At 47.5% G+C, this 24,198-nt stretch overlaps 1 protein-coding gene across 6 annotated transcripts in view; it reads left to right on the plus strand.

Annotated features, from left to right (window-relative positions):
• The window catches only part of TRIP12 (thyroid hormone receptor interactor 12), a 2,051,777-nt gene that overhangs the window by 1,612,463 nt on the left and 415,116 nt on the right, over positions 1-24,198 (plus strand). For all 6 annotated transcript variants that reach the window (XM_069618297.1, XM_069618300.1, XM_069618299.1 and 3 more), the window contains one exon: positions 15,111-15,310. In XM_069618297.1, the coding sequence (XP_069474398.1) occupies positions 15,111-15,310 (200 nt within the window). The remainder of the gene's footprint in view (positions 1-15,110; positions 15,311-24,198) is intronic.

The following is a 24,198-nucleotide window of genomic DNA, read 5'->3' on the forward strand; positions in this document are numbered from 1 at the left end:
TCAGGTTTTTACTTTGCTCAAGTTCCAAACGTGTAAACAAATGCTTTTAAAATAAACTCAACTAAATAGTCATTTATCCAGAACCTAAATACCTAAAACTCCAAATAAACTATTCACTTCGTTTCCCAGAAATGCCTGCGGGACAACCTCACATAATTGCATGCATGTGCATACTCTGTAAAGAAAAAAGATTACGTTTGCATTCTAGCCGGTGCAGCGTAGGTAACGCTGCGCACTGCCACCGTTCTGCGTTTCCGGGTACGTTCACTTGCTTACTTCTCAGTTTGTACACAGTTTAAAACATTTATGAACTTCACGCTCGAACGCTGCTGATCGCAGGTCATTTGATACTGCATAGCACGGCTTCAATTTGCAACAAACATTTATGAACTTCACGCTCGAACGCTGCTGATCACAGGTCATTTGATACTGCGTAGCACGGCTTCAATTTACAACAAACATTTACGAGCTTCCACGCTCGAACGCCGCTGATCGTAGGTCATTAACTACTGTGTGGCGCGCCTTCGTTCCTCTCTACTTTCGCGCTCACTAAGGTAATTGAGCGCGACTGGGAGAAATTTCAGCTGATTTCCACATTAGACTTTCAACTTTAGTAGTCTTGCTTTTCTGTTGCTTCACCCACACTCCTGTACTCACAGCTTCACGAAAGTCCTAAATGCTTTCCTAAACATATTTTCAAAGTACTTCAACACTTTAGAAATGTTTGCTCAGCCAGCGCAGACTAAGTGATTAAGACTCTGCTAGCTTGCTAAATAACGTGCTATCTCCACAAACGGTTCCTCTCTCCCAGCTACGCTGCAACTTCACCCCAGATTCTAATAAAATCCAGACAGCGCTTCAAGTCAAAAGCTTAACCAAAATGCTGCGCTCCCACCAGGTTTAGTCGCTTGAAGTTCTCGCCATCATTTGCTTGCCGTTTCAGATTTATTCTGTTCAAAAGATTAGAGGCCTTGGGGTAGCTAAAGAAAACTTGACTACATCTACTAAGGGAAATTGATGAAAGGCAGTTGAGAATGGGCAGCAAAGACAATCTGCCCTTAACATTCTGAATGTGAACCTCCATCTTGGCCTGGGTTCAAGCCCAGTCCTCCATTTTGAGCACTGAAGTCAGAAGATCTCTGAGAAAATAGATTAAGGAAAACTGACAATATTTTCCCCTTGCTCCCAAAGTCACCACCCACCTGCTTTACCAAACAACCAGCACCACCAACTCTAGAATTATACCCAACCTTAATCACCTGGCCCCTAATGTCCCTGACAATATCTGCTTGCTCCAGCTCTTCCCTCATCTGCCTCCAACTCCCTCATTGCACGCAACCAGTTGTTGGTAGATGTCTTTATTCTGCTGGTACCTCCCTCTGCAACAGGCTCTTTGCCTCCCTGGAACTTGAGGAGAACCATCTTAGGGTCTGAAAGCACCTCAAAACCTTTCCATGTGCTTCTTTTTCCCCTCCTCTGCTCACTTCCTCCATAAAAATGATTGTGCACTGGTTCCCTTCCCACCCTATAATCTGTACCCCAGGCCACCTCCCTCCCACCAGTTCCACCCCTGCACTGGCTTTCTGCCAACCCCCGCATTTGGGGACTGTTTTCTGCAATCTTAAAAGTCCACCCACCACTTCATGACTACACTTATCCTTGCACTTGCCGGCACCGGCCGTAGTTGCACGTATTGCTATATTTTGTTGTTCCCATGTACTCCACTTTGCCCTCCCCTTCCCACTCACTTGCACACTCTGTCACCTGGTCTAGTGGGATCAATGTCTCTGTGTGGCCGTTGTTCCGCCTCATTTTCCTCGTCGCGCATTCACACACTTGTTTTTAGGCGCCGTACAAATGCCACTGAGTACCATATCACATCATATCATATTATACACACACTGCATTCATCACAACAGGATGCATGCCACGTACCTTGTAGTCTGCACAAAATGGTCTTTCCACTGTAATGCATGTACTACAAATGTCGAAAAATGATCCCACAAAAGCAGCTGGGAATGTATGTTAGCAACGTTAACCAATTGTGTGCAGTGCATGCATACAAACAGATGCCTGCCCTTTACCTTGCACACTTTCACCATAGCCTCCTACATTTCTCTGTACAAACAGACCTGCTGCCACAGTGCTTGTGTACACACCACAACCAGAAACCACATTGCGCAATGGCTTAGCCTCCACAGTGCCAATGCCATAGCTGCCATTTTAAGAGCCGGATGTGGCATGTCTAACCCACAAAGTACCGGGGGATCCGTGGAGTTACCGTGCTAGGAGGGGGGGGGGATGTAAAACAGGGTGGGGGATTGTGTCTTTAGTACCGTCTCTAAAAACACTTATTTTTTTTTGGGTATTTATTTCCCGTGTTTTTGTTATGTACGTTTGTGCATACATTTTTTTGTTGTTTTTTCTCTTTTGATGACTGTCTCTTTGCTTCTTCTGCGGACATTTCTCTGGCGTGAAGATGAACGTTTCTCTTACATATCTACAGGATTCTCTGTACTGCTTCGTGCATAGTGGCAAACAAAACACCATTGCCAACGGAGGTAAAAAAAATACCATTTCCTTTGAACCACTGGAAATCTTGCTGGTTATTAATGCTTTCATAGTCGGTGCAGAACATCCCAGCACGGCACATAAAGTTACACATGCTTCTATTTATCCAACATCTCCCGACCTCTGACTGTGGACAAATTACACCGGCATGGTCCCATGCTCCTCGTGGTGTTATCGATGAGAAAATAACCTTCGCAGTGGGAAACATCTGCATCACTGCTATCATCAACTTCTTTAGGTGCGCAAGTAAACGTAAGCACGACATGTACCCCAAATGTAGTACTCCCAAATGTACGACCACCACATCGACAGTACCGACAGAGGCCACACATTTGCAAAGGAAATCCATGCACCCGAAACCCCTCATAGACTCTGCCCCAAAAAGCCTGCACTCCTTCCAATTTAAAGTCAGTGTCAAAGCCTCTTTCCACGGCATACCTGTGCAGATCGCGCACAAAAGTATCCCCCACTGTCAGAACTCTGCATTTATCCATCTCTGCCAACTTCACTGCATCAAAGTTTGGGTAAATGTCACTGCCCCTTCCTGTGAACCACACCCTCCACACCTCATTTGAGAATCCCCACAGTAACGTTTGCGAAGGCTCCATGCTCAGAAGGGTAGGATGTGCGCTTTCCCACCTGCAGCGTGGGCCACGCTCCAGTAAAGCAGACACAATACTTCTCCCCTTTGCACTGGCATTTTTCCTACACTCCCCCATTGGCTGCTGTGAAATTTTCACACTTATGCACCAATCACATACTGACCCTCTACATGGCACATTATCATTTGTGTACACCACTCCATATTTACCGTTCAACACTCTCACTGCATGGTCCCTTTACTGCCAAAGCCCCTCCACCAGAAACTTCTGCTGAAGGATGAACTATTTCAGCATCCACAAAGATCCTGAGGCACACCCAGCACACCTTTGACCGTGCACACAACAGTCCACCCTTGCCCACACCCAGCACAACAATGTGGATCAGTGCATGCGCCCATCTGGGCAGCTACCATTATGCACAAACGTAACATACATAGGTAGCGGCACTTCACCCCAACTCCGCCAAACCATAAAAGACCCATTCACGAAAGCAGGTCGCACTTGGCAGAATCCACAAACATACCACCGCCTCCACCACCCCTACCCACAGCCATTCACAAAGTAGTGTGGCACTGCCAACCTTACCACAACATTTTCAGAACATTGGGCCTACTTCAACAAATCTGCACACAGCATAGTAACCAAGCAGACATAAGCTGCACTTCAACCATACCCTCTTCCATACTGACAGTATGCAAACAGTGCACCCAGTGCCCACGCAGCATGACTTTTCACTGCACCATTATAGAGTCTAAACAACTTCATAGGCATCATCTTTTCATTGTGTGTCAAAGCACCCTCAGTGCAGTGACACAGGGAAGCCTTATAGGCTGTCCTATGGTTTAAATACCTTCTCTGGGATAAATTACTGTTTCCCAGAGAAAGTACAGTGAAATTGACTTTCTGATGTTTGTTAATCTGCTTAGAATCACATGCTATGCATATGGTCCGACATCCAGTGGTAACCGCGGAGTATTGCATCTTGTCTTTCGATAATCGAAAGGGGTCGTCGACATGGTCGTGCTTGTAACACTATCCCTACATGACGTGTAGTGTACCCAGGATCTCTCTCGCGTCGAGGTCCCTCAGATTGTTTTTTTCCACCCAGCATACTGGTCACCTTATGCGGAGCTCGTCAAAGACATTGCTTACTGTCCCCTCGACATTTGGTCGAATAGTTATATAAAATAATTCAGATCACCCTATCCGTCCCTTACTTTGGCTGTTCCAGATCTTTGCCGAAGACCTTCAGAACTTCGACGGACGGTGATCCAATCGTCACTGCTACTGACAATGTGGCCGGGCCTTCCGCTGGCCTGCACAGTAGGAAGAGTGGGGTCGGGGTGGACATTTCTGTACAATCTGAGAATGCCTTTCCCTTTCCTTCCTCTTTCCCTTTTGGTCTTCGTCACTGTACCTATCCTCCGCTATGGAGAGGACTCCATTTAGGTTTTGCCCTATTGGTAAGAGCACATTTCCTTGGAAAGATGAGCACAGACGGTGCAACCGGTGCTTGCCCCTCGATCACAAGGAACAAGTATGCGCGGCTTTTAAGCTCCCCCGTCCTAAGACATTAAAGGAGCGTAAAGTTAAGCGGTGGGTGGCCTACGGTATGTCAAAGGCTGAGTTTTCTCCAGCTGCCGCAGCCACCAAATGTGACTACGGCGAGAGTGACGATCAGACCTTCGAACCGGAGGTTGACAACCTTTCGACGGAACACTCGCGTTCCGCATAGTCTGTAACCGGCCCCGCTAGGCACGGCTTTGGCACTGCTATGGGGAAGTTAAACCCCGGCGACAAAGACTAACATGTACACAGCATTAAGCACACAACCCCAAGTCAATCTTCGGCCAAGTCGAAGAAGACTTCAGCGCCAACGGGTACACCGGAAGTTCCAGCGGCACCCGCTGACCGTCGGGATCGGCAGCCCTCCCCGCAGCCGCATATGCGCCTATCGACCGGTCCATCAAAGACAAAGGGCGCTACCCCTAAAATACTAGGTTCCATCGAGACGCATCACAAGAAGGCGTCCGGCGACAATAGGGTTCTGGTTCCGCCGAAGACGGCACCGCTGAAAAAGGCTGCCGCCGAAAAAGACTCCCTCGAAATCGCAGGCTGAAGCTATGCGCCTCCCGTCTGCGGAGGACGTCGCCGACCGCTTAGCAAGGATTGTTTCTGCCGATTCACAAAAACGGCTGTCCAGGGATGCTTCGAGGCCTACGGAAAAGGCCAAGAATCCGCCGAGGTCCAAGGATGGCCTAAGGGGAGTCCCGTAACCCGTCCATAAGCTGAAAGAGAGGCACAGGGATGTCCGACCTCTGTCGGTCCCTCAGGAGGAGTTCTTTGAGGGCAAAGAATGGCTGTCTTCGACGTTGCTACAAAAATCTCGACGTTTTAATATGGATTAGCGTGTTCAGGACCCTTTTCCACCTCTAGACCATTCTAGGTCTTCGATTTGGACTAGAGAGAAATTTGAAAACTGCATTGAAAGGCTTGACAGGTTTGTTTCCCGTCCAGAACAACCCACACCAAGGCGGCCACGGTGGACCCCAAAGCAAAATTCCCAAGGCCACTCTATTGAAGAGCATATATACAACTATGACCTAACTGAAGAAGACATTCCTGCAGACACTCAGGATGTGGATCAATTCATCAATCCTGAGGACATGCATGATCCCATAGAGGTCTGGGAGGAAAACCCAGATATGGGTGACCCTCAACCATGGTAGTCTCCAGATCCACAGGATCCGGATGCCCGATCTTTGGATTCCCCCAGACCACCCTCGCCAGTGGGTGATCAATTGATGGTCATTTTGCGTAAAGCAGCTGAACATTTTAAGATTGCCACAGATGAAGCGGCCCCTGAAGCTGACTTTGTGGAGGACATCGTCACGGAGAAGCTGCCGGCCAGCCATGCTATTCCTCTCCTCAATTCAATTAAGAAATGTCTGGCTCCCTCCTTATCAATACCTGCTCTCACAAGAGGTGTTAACCCAAGAATGGAGAAACTCTTTCATCCTTCTCCCTCACACTCTCTGTATATCAGAGGTCACTCCACCCCAGACTCTCTGGTGGGCACTACTACAAGAAAGAGGGCAGGGGTCCCTCTGTCAACTGGCGAGGCACCCCCTGATAAGGAAGGTAAAAGATTCTATGCCCTTGGGAAGAGGGTCACGGTCGCAGCAGCGTTTTCAACACGTATTACCAACACAATCTTGTTGGCCATCTACGCCGATGCTCGGTGGGCCTTACTACAAGAAGGCATACAGGAGCTTTCCGAACCACTACGTACTAGTCTCCTCACCACTGTCACTGAGGGCAGACAAGTGAAACAAAGCATACTTAAGAATACTTTGGATTCTGCTGTGACGGCTGGTTGATACCTGGCTCAGGGCACACTCCTGAAGAGACATGCGTGGCTACGGAACTCTGGATTCAAGCCAGAGATGCAAGCGTCACTTATAAATAAACCTATGCAAGAATCCAACCCTCGAGATGAGGCCTTTAAGACCGCAAAAAAAGGAGCATGACACCCTGAAAACACTGGACCAGATCACACACAGACCCTCTACAAGACGAGGATCTGGGTCCAAACAGCTTTTTCGTGGCCAACACTAAACAATACTCCTCGAGAAACAATTGGAACTCTCCACAGGGAAGCAACGGATACACCCCCCTGTACCCCCAAAGCAGTCAGCATCGTGGGAAAGGAAGGGCCTGGGTCTCTACCCCTAGAGGCTCCCCGGCCTCCGGTTCAAAATGACCCGAAGATTCGGGTCCCCTCCCATGCCTCCCCGGTCGGGGCCGGCTAACATCGTTCCTTCAGGCATGGGAGGAGATAACTACAGACCAGTGGGTGCTAAAGACCGCAGCCCACGGGTACTGTATAGAGTTCAACCGGTCCCCAACTTTTAGACCTCCACGAGCAAGACGACTGACACCAGACCATCTTCACATACTACTTCAGGAAGTCGAGACACTACAAGAGAAAGGAGCCATCGAAATCGTACCTCTGTCACAGGTAAAAGTTATTTATTCAATGTACTTCCTTGTACCCAAAAAGAATCTAACCATGCACCCTGTTTTAGATCTGCGCCCAGCGAACAAATTTGTAAAGCCACAAAAGTTCTGCATGGTCACTCTGCAGGAAGTAATTCCAGTGCTATCAAAGGGGATCACATGGCAACTCTGGACATGAAAGATGCATACTTTCATACTTGAATGTTTCCAGCGCACAGAAAATACCTCAGATGTTTGATACAAGACCAGCATTATCAGTTCAAGGTACTACCCTTCGGCATAGCATCTGCACCAAGGGTATTTACAAAGGTTGTAGCGGTGGCAGCAGCACATCTGCGTAGGCAATCCATCCCGGTCTATCCTTACCTCGACGACTGGCTCATGACAGGGGACTCTTACGAAACCTGTCTGTCAAATACCCAAAAGATGATGGATCTTTTATTTAGTCTGGGATTCTCTATCAACGAGAAAAAATCCAGCCTAAACCGCAGTCTGGTTAAACACTTCCTAGGGGCTCTAATTCGAACAAAGGACGGCCTCGTCTTCCCTTCCAACGAGAGGATTCAAAACATGTTGTTTCAAATCCCTCAGTATGTAGCCAGTCGAGAGGTGACGGTTCGCAAAGCTATGCAACTGCTAGGAATGATGGCGTCCTGTATCTACTTGGTTCCTCATGCGCTCTTGTGCCCAATGCAAGAGTGGCTCAACAGCCAGTTTTGTCAGGCCAGCGGACAGTGGGCCGATCTAGTGGTTGTCTAGCCGGCCCTCGTTCTCTCACTGCGCAGTGGTGGTCGAGGGACAACCTCTTGAAGGGGAAATCCTTCATCACCCCTGCAGTGGAAGCCACTCTTAACTACAGACACATCTCTCACAGGGTGGGGAGCTCACCTGCTTCAACAAACAGCGCACAGAGTCCGACATAGCATCCAACCACATAAACCTGTTGGAACTGTTGGCAGTGTTCAAAGCGTTAAAAGCTTTCCAGACACAACTGCAGGGAAAGACAATCCTGATCCTCACAGAGAGCACCATGGCCATGTACTATCGGAACAAACAAGGGGGCACTCACTCTCCAGGGCTGTCCAAACTGTCCCACAACATTTGGAAGTGGGCTCTCAAACGCAACATGTTCCTGTTATCACAACATGTTCCAGGGGAACTCAATCTTCTGACAGACGTACTCAGCAGAGACTTCCCGCTGCCCATGGAGTACGAATGGCGATTACACGGAGACATAGTCTCCAACGTTTTCGCAGAATGGGGCTTCCCAGAGATCGATTTGTTCGCAACTCTGGAGAACACTCAATGCCAAGATTATGCCTCCAGGTACCCCAGAACCGTTCCAAGGGGAACAGACTATGGATAACATGGTCCGGGAAATGTGTCTACGCTCAGCCCCACCCCCCTGCCCTACCCCTCACTCCCTTGCCCCCCCCCAACTCCCCTTCTCAACAAGATTGTGCACAAGATGCACCAGGAACCAGTCACAATGATACTGGTGGCCCACATGTGGGCCTGCCAACCCTGGTTCGCTCATCTGATGTAGAGGTCCCTATCTCCTCCAGTCAAACTGCCTTGTCCGTACAACATGCTGTCGCAAGACAGAGGGGAGACACTTCACCCATGCCCGCAGACATTGAACTTAGTGGCCTGGCTCCTGAGGTTAGAGTTTGGGCACCTTCAGCTCCCTCAGAGATTTATGGAGATTCTCAGGGAGGCAAGAAAACCGAAACACGACGTATTGCTATTCCAGTAAATTGAAACAGTTTGTCATCTGGTGCAACTCCGAAAGCATTAACCCGATTAACTGCTCTCCCACACACGTTGTTTTGTACCCAACTCATTTACTTGACTCAGGCCTGATCTTTAACTCCATAAAGGGTCACTTAGCTGTGCTTTCAGCCTACACTATATCACAACAGAAAGTGTCATGGTGTAGGATACCAGTTATTAAAGCTTTCATGGAGGGAGTCAAGAGAATTCACCCTCCCATTTCTAACCCGGCTCCCGGATGGGACCTAAATGTGGTGTTGACTAGACTTATGGGGGCTCCTTTCGAGCCCATGCACAATGCAAGTCTTAAAGACCTCCTCTATAAGACTGCTTTTTTAATAGCTATTACCTCCATTAGGAGAGTAAGTGAACTAGGAGACGCAGTCTCCAAATCCACTATCTCTAGTTGGATTGTCACATGCATCACTCTGCTACAGTCTTGCTAAGAGAGAGCTGCCCTTCAAGCCTAGAGCACATTCTACTCGAGGCACTGGGGCGTCCATAGCATTCATTGCAAATGGTCCCCTTGAGTCCATTTGCAAAGCGCCAACCTGCAGTTCCTTACACACCTTTACAAAACACTATTGCCTAGACAATCATTCTAGGTCTGTTTCTCAGTTGGGACAGGCAGTACTAAGACATCTTTTCACTACTGTTCCTTCTCACAACCCACCTCCAACTCTGGGTACTGCTTACTAGTCTATGCACAGCATGTGATTCTAAGCAGATTAACAAATATCAGAAGTTATGCATTACTTACCGTAAAAGCATTTCTGATGGTTGTATCTGCTTAGATTCACATGTGCCCACCCTTCCTCCCTTCGCTCGGATGGAAGGAACATAGACATCTTACCACTTTCTCTCTTTTCTGTACTCACTCACGATAGTCATAAGGCTCCCTCTCGGCAGAAAAAATACAATCTGAGGGACCTCGACGCGTGAGAGATCTTGGGTACACTACACGTCACGTAGGGATATTGTTACAGGCACGGCCATGTCGACATCACCTTTCGATCCTCGAAAGACGAGATGCAATACTCTGTGGTTACCACTGGATGTCGGACCATATGCACAGCATGTGAATCTAAGCAGATACAACCATCAGAAATGCTTTTACGGTAAGTAATGCATATCTTACTATTCTCTTCAAATTCCTAGACCCAGCACACCCTATCTTACAATAGAGTGCTGTAGGTGTTACCTAGTATCCCCTATGTCTAGAAAATCATGTAGCAGTCAAATGCTACCCTTTCCTCTCGAAATGGCTGGTGGCAGTGGTTTTACAACAAACTGCCATGATTTTTCCCGACCGCGAACACCGGTAGCGATAAATCGCGGGAGCCATGTTTTTCAAGATGGCGTCTCAGCCCCCTTTGTTTAAACAGTTCCAAGTCTTCTTTTTTCGCCATTTCTTTTTGGAAAGGTCCTTCTAGAGTTTGTCTCTGTGCGCCAAACCAGGTTTGGTACCTTTGTTCTTACGCCTTTGGCGGGCTTCAGGACTGAAGACTGTCGATGACGCCCGAGTGTCTGGGGTGGGCAGGAAGTGAGGGAGGTGCCCGAAACGCCATGTGCTTAGTCTCCTAGGAGACCCAAATGCACTCTGGCGTGATTGGCTGGCTGACTGTCCGGCAAGGACAGCCACCCTGCTGGGTGAGTGGCAGTTAGGCTGGAATGAATGGGAGAGAACTGTATAAAATGTGAGTCTCTTGGCTTGGGAGGCAGTGTCGACCACTGGAACGAAAGAAACGAAGACGAGCTTGAACAGGACGGCTGCTGCTTCTCCTGGACTGTTGGTTTGCCTGGTGATGCCCTGCTGCTGGTCCAAATCGCCAAGTTCATCTCGACAGAGAAGCCCTGCAAGGACAATTTCTCCCCTTTGAGTTGGTGGGACCAATCAACTCAACCCGTAAGCCACCTGAATACCATTCTCGGAGCTGGTAGTATTTTCCTCAGAGTGCTGCAGGGAACCGAATAACCAGGGAGAGTGACATCAGTTTGTGTGTTTTACGACAGCTACCGGAATCGAAGATTTGCCAGTTGCCTGCTTTGCGACCAGTCCCAGTGCAGTGCAGGAGTCCCCCCGACGTCCTCCCTCTTGTCCCCACGACTGAGGCTCAGGAACAGCGAGATCTGCAGGAACTGCCAGGAACAGAAGTCTTCAGCTGCATCTTTTTCTTCATTGTAAGGTACTGTGAAAACCCGACGAGAGAACTTGCCTCTCACTGCGAAAGTGCTTGAAACTTTGGCAACTTGCAGGCCTACTCAGCTTGTGACCCAACATATGAACCTTTCTTTTGCAAACTACTTCTGAGAACTTTGGCAAAGACTTTTCCGTTTAACTTCCAGAACTGCTTTATCCTATACAAGACTTTAGCCCATTGACTTTGGCCTACCCTATTGCATTGAATTGGCTCCTCTGGGGAACTCAAACTATTTGCACTGTTTAAGAGTAACTGTAATATTCGTTTTTATTAATCTATGCCTTTTTGCTCCTCCTTCAAAGTAGTTTAAATACCTCAGAACCTGATATTGTGAAGTACTGAAGTATATTTTGTGTGATATAGATTGCCTCCTTCTGGTGAATGTTTTATAACTGACTGTGAAATAAATTAAAAAGTGTTTTACCTGGAAACCTTGAGTATAAGAGTCTATTTGAATACTTGTAATTATAGACCTCTGTGTAACATCCTTACAGCTCACATTCCCTCTTGAGATAAACCTGGCTGCTCAGCAACGCTACCACAAAACTTTGTAGTACAGACATTTACCAAAGGTTGGTTTTACTTACATCTGTAGTCCTAGTTGTGTGTAGTGTTCCCAAAGGGTACTGCATGCAAACTTTGCCTAACACACCTGGTAACTGTTTGCTATCAAGCTAACAAGGCCCTTCTACCGTAGTGTACACACTGGAGGTAAAAAGCAACTCTTAGCAGTTTCAAACCCTGACCCTTGATTTACAAACACCATTCTTTGAACTTTTAGCCCCAACATGTTTCCTTTCATTAACAATTGAAATATAAAATGTGTTACTCTTCAGATCAATGCAAGATCAGCTGCAAAGTTAGCATCATTAGAAGCTGAAATATGGTTAGTTGTACTAAAATTGTCAATAATTTTTAGCTTACTGCAAGTGATGCAAATAGTCAAATGTTTTGCTAATCTTTTAGCTAATCTGGTTCTGAAGAGGGAATGATGAAATATTGTTTTCTTTTCTCCAAATAATGGAAGCCAAGCATCCCTGGTGTCTTGTAAATATTTAAGCAAAAACTATGGTTTACTCATCAAAATTAAACTGTTAACAAATTAATTGCTTAATGATTAAAATGTCAACCATTTTACTGTTAAGTTTAGTTTCTCCCTCCTTAGATGTTCATTCTCAGTTGTCTTCAACAACCTGCCATCACCTCTGTGTAAGCACCTGCACACTTGGTTCACCTGGGCATCCTCTTCTCTACCTGTTCAGCTTGCTTATACATATGTAATTTCTGCCACCACTTGCCACTGAGCGCCCCATCCAGGATGGAAGTATTTAGAGAGCTGTAGCAGGTCCCATTTTTAGTTTTACTCCGTGTGCTTGAGGTCCTGGGAGGTGGGAAGGGGGAGGCATTTCATGCTTGCAGATAAACTGCCTCTGCCCATGTTAGGGAGAATTATCATGTCTGTGAATTCCCTTCAACCTTAGTCCCCCAGCTCTTTTGTGGGACTTTACGACTTTTTAATTTTAACCCTAGAGTTAGTGAGACCTTTTTCTCAAGCTCTCGTGTTTTGACCCGATTTGGATTGTGTTTGCACTGGTTTTGGAGTCTGACAAACTCCATATGCATCTACTTTCTGTATGATGACGCACAGCACCTTCAGTGTAGTGTCTGAGAAATCCTTTGGATTTCTCAGAAGGTTTAAATAGCTTTTCTTGTGTGTACTACTGTTCCCAAGAATAGTAAAGTGAAATTGACTTTACTTACCTTTTCTCTTTGTAGGTCCAGCACACCCCATCTTATGTGGAGGGTTAGGGGGGGTTACCTTGCCCCTTATCCTACATACTTATGTAATATTTTTTATGTTACCCTCACTACTTTAAATGGCTAGTGACAGTCGTTTAATATTCCTACCATTGTGCTTTCCTACCGCAGGCTGAATCCTCCGCTCCAGTACAGCACCCATGGGTGATCATGTATGTCAAAATGGCCCGGTCTTCTTTTTTTTTTGCCAGTTTCTGTTTGTGAGGTCTTTCTTGGGTTTTACTCTGTGCGTTGAGCCAGGTTTGAGCCGTTTGTTTGTTTTGCCTTTGCCGGACTTCAGCCCTGAAGCCTGTCTCTGGCTCCAGTGTGTCTGGAAAGGCTGGATGTGAGGGAGATTCCCGAAACTCCCCTGTCCTTTGTTTCTAGGAGTCCATGAATGCAACTAGTCCTGGTTGACTGACTGTCCCTTCAGGAAAGCCATCTTGCTGTGCGAGTGAAAAGGCAGGGGTTTTGGGACTAGAGGCAGTTGACCACTGGGGGAAACACCTGACGAAGAAATTGTGAACAAAGCTTGCTGCATCCTCCTGGACCTTTGAATTCCCCGGTGAAGCCCTGCTGATGTGCTGAAACTACTTTTTCAGTTCGACAGCAACGTCTGAAATCTGGCCAAAAGCTCCAGGAGTCTCTTAAGGACCCTCCAGAAGCAGGACGACCCGATCGCCAGAGTGCAGGACCTAAGGAGTAAAGGAAACCAGTATCTGAGATCTGCAACCGTGCTGTTTACCGAGCGCTGAAACCGCGAAGTGCTGCTGAACCGAAAAGAGCCCATAGCTGCCTACAACCTCCAAATTGTCGCTGCAGGAGCCCTCCAGCCGTCCTCCCTCTTGTCCCCACGACTGAGGCTCAGGAACCCCAGGTCTGCATTGCTGTAAGAAGACAGAATCCAGCTCGACCACTCTTCTAACCAGAGGTACTTTTGAAACTTGGGGTACGTACCTCAGTGTCTTTTTAGCTGTGTTCTTCTTCTCAGTTGGGAATTGCATTAGCTTACCTTTAGAGTTGATTTCAACTTTGCATTTCACAGGCTTCACAGCTTGTGACCCTACAAGTGATTTCTACAAACTCTCTAACTTTGTGCAAGACTTTTTATCGAAGAAGTGTCTCGGCTCCATATAATGTGCTACAATTGACTTTGCCTGTCCTGGCTCCCTGCAGACTCTTCTAGTCCATTGACTTTGATATTTCTGTCCCTCATAGGTCGTAACTTGTTTTAGACTGTTATTGCTGGGTAAGGCTTGTCTAGACCTCATTGGAAGATTTACATGACCTCACCTATACTGAGAACCTGTTTAACCTTTTTCCTTCCTTAAACTCTTCCTTTCTGCAACCTGAGTCTGCAAAGTGTAGTCAGTGTGATATATAAATGCCATTACTGTCCTTGTGAATGGGTGTAGGATGTGTGTAAAAAGCATATCTAAAGAGTATCCCCTAACTTGTGCTTAGCCTGAAAAGTATTTTAAAGTATATTTACCTTGTTACATAAATTGCCCTTTTAACAAATGCTTATTTAAAAATTGATGTTAAATAAATTACTATTTATAACAGAAACCTCGAGTGGAAGTGTTACTTGGTTACCTGCATCTACAAATGTCATTACTACAGCTCACATTTACCCCTATTGAGATAGGCCTGCCTGCTAAGTTACACGACCAACTTGTGTAGTACAGACCTATACCAAAAGATGCGTTACCTAATAACAAGCAGATCAGTATTGTGTAGTTTGTATTACTACGCCAATTCTTACTTAACAGCCCACCTTCCCTTTTTATAAGGGTACACAGCCAAAGGTACAGGGCTCAAAAAAGCGTGTGAAGTTATAGGAAGATCACTCAATGCACACAACTTAACAGTGAGGTGATACTCTGTACTATGCAGTGGAGAGTTGACAATTCCTACTTATCAGATGGTTTACTTTTATTGAGAATGTGCAGGCGTATTCTCAGGATACTAAAGATTTGAATTATCTGCAAACCACAAGCTCTCTTTTGAAATGTATCCTTTGACTTGGTTTGATAATTTCTGAAGTTTCTCAAAAATATTAAGTTGATGCAATGTTGTCCTTTTTACAAGACCTCATTGTTGCCATTTTTATCATCTTGACCTATGTTTCCTTTTTCCCTGCTAGGCTGCTCAGTTTTTGAATTCGGGGAATGTGAGACACAGGTTACAGTTTTACATTGGTGATCATTTGTTGCCATATAATATGACTGTGTACCAGGCTGTACGACAGTTCAGTTTACAGACGGAAGAAGAGCGGGAATCTACAGATGATGAAAGTAATCCTTTGGGAAGAGCTGGAATATGGACAAAAACACACACGATATGGTAGGTGGAATCTAGTTCTAATGTGAATTGTCCATGTCCTACTGTTACGTCCCATCCCCTTTCCTCCATACTGTATGGGCGTCCCTCGCTAGGGATGGGAGATGGAACCTTTTTCACCAGAAAAAACCTTTGTCCCCTTTAAATTTTAGAGGCGCGTGGGGGCGCGGCCCTGGGAGCATGCGCTCCACTGACTCCGCCCACCGGCACCGCTCCTCGGTCCCCTTTTGCACATCGACGGGAGTGGGCCGATTTCACCAGTGCTCCTGGGTTTGGCTTTGGCTATGTAATACCAGACGCTCTTCCCGTGATACTTTCTTCTGTCTTTTTTTTTGTCTTTTATCAGTCAGGTACTCTGTCCTCTGGCGCCACGCTCCTCCCCAGTGCATGTCGACTTCGGCGGGCTTCAGCATGTGTCCAGCCTGCGAGGGGCTCTTCCATAATCAGACCCCCTCCACCCATGCTCTTTGCATCCACTGCCTTGGCCTGACCACAAATGGGAGGGTTGTACCACGTGTGACGCACTTTATTCACGTGCTTTGAAGAGCAGACTTGCTAGCTGGAGGGAGCTCTGCGAGAAGTCGCTGCCAGAGGATTTAAAGGACTTTGTCAGACATAAGTCGAGGCCCAAGGAACCTCTTAAGTTTCTCACACCAGCATGGGTACCGAGGCTAATTCAGCTACCGGCCTTCAGGCTCAGGGGTCTGTAGATCCAACAGTGCTCAGGGACCGCAAGGTTCTTTTACCGGGTGTACACCCGAGGGTCTACGCCTTTGTACCAGCAACATGTCCGAGGGGGTGCATGTACGCAGCACTGCCGGTGATACTACCCAGGGCGACACACTTACCAGGCCTCGGCCTGAGGTGCAGGGTAGGTCTCATGCACCATTGCCAAGAGTCATGGAGGAGGCTGAGCTCAGAGAGCCAAGCACCACAACTTCGGCACGTGGCATGCAGCTCAACAAGATGGCTGCTGCGCCAGACAAGATTGCCAGTCGTCCGATACCAACCTGAGGAATTGAGCAGGTGCGAGAACGAGTTAAAAGGTGGGAACGTGCTAACACATGTATAGTTTTTCTGTATTTTGAACAATAAAAAATCATTAAAATAAAAAAAGGTGACTGGTGTCAACCAGGTACATGGCCTACAGTTTATCCATCAGCATTGCAGTGCAGGTTTACCCCGCAACTAGCTAGAGTACGCATCGCCCCAGTAGCCGCCTGCTACCCAGTCAATATCACCTGCCACCCCACTGGCTTGTGAGGACAGGTTCTTTGAAAAGTTCCTCACTCATGAGATCTCCTCAGATGGGGACCATCCTTAGGGATGTTATCAGGGACATGCACCCTCCGGCCCCTCCACCTATAGTTATTCCTCCTGTGGCTCCAGCGCCGCAGGCCCCCAGTGTATGGTTACCACACCTCAGCCCTCGGCGCACAGGACTCCACCCGTTCCAGACCAGCCAGATGCCCTGGTGGACACAGATGAGGAAGACCCCGAGACACCGTCAGCCAAGGCCTTCCACAAACGGCTCGCAGGTCTGGCGGAGTACTTCGGCCTTGCTCAACCCAAAGTCAGAAAACCGGAGGCGGGGGGACGGGGTGGTACTTGCAGAGGTCCTCCCTCTATGCCCCGCGGCTAGAACAGGGATCCTGATGAAGAAGGACGTTGTCGCCTTGGCCAAAAAGGGGTGGCTCAACCCCCACTCTGCCCAGCCTGTCAAACAGCGCCTCGATGCAAAGTGTAGGCAAATGGAGGGGGATCCACTCTTGCTGTCGGCCCACCCTCAACCGCACTCTACAGTGATTGCTGCGGCGTCCCTCTACTGAAACCCTCATTGTCCTTGGCCACCTCGTTCTTAGACTACTTCCTTCCAGAACATCCGGTGCAGAGCCAGTCACGTTTCAAGGCGGGACTGGCAGAGGCTAAAATGGTGGCGCAAGACATCATGGAGTCCACCGTTGCTCGCATTGACACCTCTGGCTGGGCCATATGCATCGCCACGGACATGAGGACTGCCTGGTTTCAGGCTACTAAATTCAACCCAGACGCCCAGGAACGCATATTGGACCTTCCATACGCGGGTGGTGACCTCTTTCACTCCACAACCGATGAGGAGCTAGATAAATTGAAAAACAAGTGTTAGGGCCTTGTTAGCTTGATAGCAAACAGTTACCAGGTGCTACTTTATCCTCTGCAACAGCCTCAGAGGGAAGAAGGCATGACGCGTCCCTTCGGGTCACCGTGTCTCCGGTGGGGGGCAGGCTTGCCCTTCATGCACAGTTTTAGTGTCCGAGGTTCGCAGACCCCTGGATCCTCTCGGTAGTATCCACGGGGTACCGCCTACCGATCCCTCCCTCCTCCCCTCCACTCCCACATATTGGGAGAGCAACTCTGTGGGCGGAAATTCAGGCAGTGGAAGAAGTCCCGGATTCCCAGCGAGGATTGGGCTTCTACTCCAGGATTTTCGATTTTCAACATACAAAAGAACCACCAGGCTGGCCTGAGAGTTGTTGGACCTTTCCACCCTCAACCTCTCCCTCCCTCTTCAAAAATTCAAGATGGTTACGCCAGCACTCATAGCAGAGACATTGTGCAAGGGAGACTGGATTTGCTCCCTGGATCTGAAGGACGCTTGTCTACGTGCCCCGATTTGGCAGCCGCATCGCTTGTTTCTGTGATTCAGGATCATGGGCTGCCATTTCCAATAAAAGGTGCTACCCTTCGGCCTCAACTTGGAATGGTGTTCATCAGACTCATGAATGCAGTGGCAGCCCTCCTCAGGGCCCAGGGCCACCATGTCCACCCGTACCTGGACAACTGGCTCGTCAGGCCGAGATCTCCCGAGGCGGTTCACCACACTTCCTCCACCCTTATGTTCACACTCCACGAGCTGGTATTTTCGCTCAACCTCAAGAAGTCTCAGCTGCAGCCTACACAGAGACTGACTTTCCTGGGCCTCATCTGGGACACAAGCTCCGAATTTTTCACTCGGAGGACAATATCGCAGCCATCAAGAGGGCCACTACTCACTTCCTCACCCGAGAGGTGACATCGGCCTGGTGGTACCAATATTTATTAGGTATCATGGCAGCGGTCCTACTGGTCATACCCCACACAAGACTCAAGATGAGGAGATTACAGCTGCACTTTGCAGCCTCATGGATTCAGGAGCGGGGTTCCCCAGAGGAGCTTGTCAACATTCCTCACTTTCTTCACTCGTACCTCACATGGTGGTCCAGGGACTGCAACCTGTGGACAGGCAAGCCCTTCTGGCAGCTGGCCTCACAGGTCACCATCACGACAGACTCCTCCCTTAAGGGCTGGGGGGTGGGCCCCGCTGGACAACCACAGCGCCCACGTAGTCTGGAGCCGGCAGGAGTCTCATATCAAATGGCTGGAGCTGAAAGTCCTCTGATTAACTCTCAAAGCTTTCCTTCCGCTCATTGGCGGCAAGGTCGTCCTCATCCAGACCGACAACTCCCACCAGCATGTACTATGTCAACAAGCAGGTGGGTACCAGGTCCCCTCTACTGTGCAGCCTAGCTGTCAGCATGTGGGAATGGGCCATGGAGAAAAACAGCTACCTCACAGGCGCCCACCTTTCCGGCAGAGTCCAACTTGGAGGTGGAAAGGCTCATCAGATTCGGAGCGGACAATTACGAGTGGCAATTGAACATTCAGGTGCTGCTGGAGATCTTCAGCAGATGTGGATCTTTTTGCCTCCTGGGACCACAGCAGTTTGTGTCCTGGCAGGAACAAGGCTCCGGCTCCCTGGGTGATGCATTCCAGATCCAGTGGAGCGGCATGTCCGCGTATGCCTTCTCTCCCATAACCCCTGATCCACAGGGTGATCTGAAAGATAAAGGAATCTTGTCACCTCAGCATCATTCTAATAGCTCTGTGGTGGCCGGCGAGACCATGGTTCTCAGTGCATCTCAGCCTCTCGGACAGGTCACCCATTCACCTTCCTATGGTCCCAGCTCATCTTCTGGCACAGCAGGGTGGCCTCGGGGTAGGGGGGGGGCAGGGTCATCCACTCCACCCCACAGAAATTAGCCCTCGCTACGTGGTTCCTGAGCTGGTCAGGCTGAACCACCTGAGCCGATCACAGGCTAACCTAGAAATCATTCAAGGTGCTAGGAGTAGGGCTACCCAGGAGCCAGTACAGGAGTAAATGGATGAGGGTCTTTCACTGGGCGGACTCTAAGGAGATTGCCCCACTCCTGTGCACGTTTGATGAGGTGCTCTACTTCTTGGCTCACCTCAGTCTGGCGTACAGGTGGACACATGCTGCACGTATTTGGCAGCCATAGGGACCAAAAACATAAAGGAAGAGATGATTACCCCTCTCTACACAAACCTGGTGTTTGGAGATGGAAGTGGTTTTTAGAGCATGTTTAACATAGATTTAACGTACAAATCACTTGCTTAGTCAGTAGCAAAAAAGACCATACACATGTTAGGACAAAATATAGCTATTTTAATAATACTAATACAAAATAAAAAAAAATGGAGCAGTCTTCAATTGACTGAACACATGTAAGCAAGAAAAATACAATCAAACATTAAACTGACACCACAGTTTACAGAAAAACGAAAGCAACAGGGATATAGATCACTGAATGAAGGATATTAAATTAAATTAATTCACAAGACTAGTGTAATTAGTAATCTATTGTGGAGCTAGTCGACATGTTTTGGCCGTAGATTATATTAGACATTATCTCTGTCTTTTCAAGAGTTGATGTTAAGGCCATCTTCAGGACTAAACATTTCTTTTGGAGAGACTACAAGTAGATGATTAACCCTGTGTTGTGATGCTGCAAACAGCGTCACTTATTTCTTGTTCCAGGCTTGGTGAGACACAACGGAAATTTCTTTTGAACTGCCCCAATGGAGGTGGCAAAGGACGTCTTGCCTTTGGACTGTGGGATTATAAAACACCATTCACAAAAGTCGTCCTTTCCTAGTAGGCGACTGGCTTCTGAGTGCAGATGGCGATGTTCAACCCATTGTTTGTTGATAAAATGTACGAAACCCATGCAGTTTCACAAAGGAACAAATGAATATGTCTGCAAACGCCCCATGTGATCTGGAAGCGCTGATAGATGCATGCTGTCAGATATGGATCTAATGGAACAGCCGAAGACCGGCGCCCGGTGTAATCGCTCCCAGGTCAAAAGGCAGCGCCATGCCCAGTCAAACGGCAGCTTGAAAGAAGACTTATTTGTGTAGCTTCTAATCCAGGTAGTGGAAAAAGAGTCCATAGCCGTAGGGACCTACAGAAATTCAGGCAAGGTCTTCTCTTCCAACCCGGTAGTCAAGAGACATTTGACGGGCCTCTCCAGGCTCTACCCGCCCATTAAGAAACCACACCATGTGTGGGACCTTAATGTAGTGTTGGGCGCTTTGGCGCACTAGCCCTTCGAGCCAGTGACTTCCGCGGACATCAGGCTGGTCACCATTAAGACAGCTCTGTTAGTGGACCTCACCTCGGCTCGCAGAGTCAGCGAGATCCAGGCTCTGGTGGCTTCAGAACCCTATACTACTATTCACAGGGATAAGGTGGTCCTGAGGACACACACCCCACGTTCCTACCTAAGGTGCCCTCCAAACGAGGAACTAGTCTTACCTATGTTTTTTGCCGACCCTAAACACGAGGCTCAGAGGGTTTTGCACTGTCTGGATGTCGGACGCGTCCTGAAATTCTATCTGGCCATGACCAAGGGCTTCCGCAAGTCAGACGCACTGTTTGTCACCTTCGGGGGGGGGTCAGATGGGGTGGGCAAGGCCCGGGTATCGGGCATCCAAGGCTTCCATAGCACGATGATTGGTTTTTGCCATCAAGGAGGCCTATGAGGGGCAGCACAAGCCACTTCCAGCTAACATGCACACCCTCGCTGTCAGAGCCAAGTCCACAGCCATTGCATTCAAACGGCAGGTCCCGTGGCAGGTCATCAGCAGGGCGGCCACCCCTTCGGCTTTCTGTAAGCATTCCTGTTTGGACACCGGCTCTAAGTCAGACGCGGCTTTCGGACAGGCGGTTCTAAGGAATCTGTTTTCTTAAGGAGGGTCTCCTCTCCACCCTAGGGCTACATTCAGTTATAATCGCCCATGCAGTATGGAGGGAAGGGGACGGGACGTAAGAGTAATTAATCGTTACTCACCGTAGTGACTAGTGTACTCTTAGTCCCCTTTCCTCCATACGTCCCAGCAACCTCCCCCCCTAATAATACTGGTGTCATTAGGCAATGTTAAATATTGTCGATGCGTAAATGGGCACTGAGGAGTGGCGCTGGTGGGCGTAGTCAGGGGAGCGCATGCTCCCAGGGCTGCCCTCTTGTGCGCCTCTAAATTTAAAGGGGAAGAAGGTTTTTTCTGGTAAAAAAGGTTCCGTCTCCCGTCCCTAGCGAGGGACGCCCATGCAGTATGGAGGAAAGGGGACTATGGGTACGTTAGTCACTACGGTGAGTAACTATTAATATAGTGTGCTGCAGCCTCCACTGAATGCAACCCCCGCTGTGTAGTTCACTGCCAACAAATGGGTTCCTATTCATAGAGTTCAATTTGCAATTGTCATGCTTTTCTTTCCAGATTCAATATCTTTGCAACCTCGGACAAGTTGTCTCTCGTTTTTTGTCCCATTTCAATCCACTGCTCCTTTTTCCCTACTCAAATATGAATTTGAATGTGAATGAAGCCATGCATACTGCTTAAACATCTTAAAGAGCATATACCAAAATGCAGTGTCTTTTAGCCTTTTATAGTGCCATCATTTGAGGATTAAGTTTTTACTTCCTAAGACATTTTTAATTTCAGCTCAGAGGGTATCAAAAGAAATGTATACATCTTTTTTTATTTTTTATGGACCCTAAAGCTAATATTTCTTTAACATTCAGTAGTCTTAGCCATTATAATAGCCCTTTCATTATTGCCTTGTTTGAAAAAACCTTGACCCTACAAGAATAATCGTTAACATGTGACTCAAACCAATATTGCTACCTCAAACTGGAAATTAATTACAAGTACCCCATCCACTTCTCTTGTGTTTAAGGGATCGGGACACATCTTTATGAATCCTATGGCATCGCCAACACAATTGAGATATGCAAGCACTTCACCTAACCTATGGGCTTTCGTAGGTGTAGCAAGGAAATGTATTAATATGGAATGCAAATATGCACTTTAACATCCATGGCAATACATAGTGAAATTCTACTGTCCTAATAGCTTAACAGATAAATGGGGAATGTAAATGTGTACTTTGGGCTCCATGGAAACAGACAGGAAATCCTGCTGCTCTTACAGAAAGATGCAACAGATCTGTGTGTGTGTGTGTGTGTGTGTGTGTGTGTGTGTTTTTTTGAGGGGGTTTCGTGGATGACATGTTGAAAGAATAGATTGCTTTTTCAGAGTAGAAGAACATTTAAAGTAGGCAGGTTTAACAGCTAAAGATCTCCACCTTCTGAGAGCTATGAATATGTTAAAGAGCATCAGCAGCCGTGGAAAAACAGAGCAGCATAGCTGCAGCTTTCAGGTGTACGCACAGGACCAAGATTACTGACATGTAATTGATGGGGCAGATCTCTTTGGACTTTACAGGTGTAGTCTGAAAAAGATGCCCATATTCAAAGAAGCTTGCAATAATGGAAAGTATATGCAGGGCCATGTGGGCAGTCGTCCATACCTGCCTGTTGCCCAACTGCTCAAATTTCCTCAGTACATCTGTGGGATTACTCCGACATAGTCACATAGTGGAAGTGTGCCCCTAACAGAAAGAGATGCATTGTCTGTAGGTACTAATGCTAAGGTAGGACTAAGTCCATGTGACCTCAACACACAAAGAACAATGTTAGTGGGGTGGTTTTATGACTTCCTCTCAGGTTGGGGGCAGATAACATCAAATGGGCGAGTGACAGCCTCTTAAAGTTAAATCACAAGTACTGTTGTCTACCAATGTGCGGGTTGTTGTGGAAACTGATTATTGAACCCAACTACCTCTACAAGCATGTGTCAACTTTAAAATCTGTTGCATCCTACGTAAAGCTGTTATTGTGCTCCTTCATGCCTACAAGACAGTCCCCATCTCTGGAAGTCAGTTCATCACCAGAAATGAGGACATGGCCAGAATTGAGACATACACAAAGAAAGCAACAGTAAAGGCACCCTTGATCTACGCCTGTTGATACAGAATTTCAATTTTAGGAGTTCTCTAGATGCATTTTAGAGACCCCTTAATTTTGTCCCTTATTCATGTTTTGGATCTCTCCCATTTTTGTGGTTTATTTTATTTATATGGTCCTAGGTAGCCCATAAGGGTCCTGGGACAGGAGTGGTTTCTTCGCTCTATATTGTGACCCTATGGTGATTATGAAGTAGGCTGGCTTTGGTATAAGGAAATAGACTGGCGACAGCTGTCATTTAGTTTTGGATTCGCCAGCGGTGCAAGCATATTTTCCTCATTGGTAGCCCAAAGTACCTTATTGGTAGGTAGCCATTACGGTACCCAATGTATTTTTTATGTCCTGCTCAGAAAACACCATACAAAACCTTATCTAAGGTACTAACCTTATAAACGTGTTAGCTAGCTAGAAAAGCAGGGGCCTAGTGCCCTTAGAGTCGCATGTCACAAAGTATTTTCAGGAGGCTAGGACTCTGTTTAAGTAGTTGAACATGATTTTATTTGAGCCAACAGGAGTTTTGTAAGTGTTCCAAGGTTCAGTAAAAACGAGGAAAGTCTTTAACAGACCCTCTCTCAATCGTTCACCTTAGGGGTAGACTTGGGCGGAGATACCAGTCGGCAATAACACTATTAATTTGATTTTGATATTTTCTTTTTAAACGCGCACCAGACGGAGTAAACCATATTCGGTCGCAGATGACAACTA

Source organism: Ambystoma mexicanum, chromosome 10, assembly GCF_040938575.1.
Source record: "Ambystoma mexicanum isolate Mex_15411 chromosome 10, UKY_AmexF1_1, whole genome shotgun sequence".
NCBI lineage: Eukaryota > Metazoa > Chordata > Amphibia > Caudata > Ambystomatidae > Ambystoma > Ambystoma mexicanum.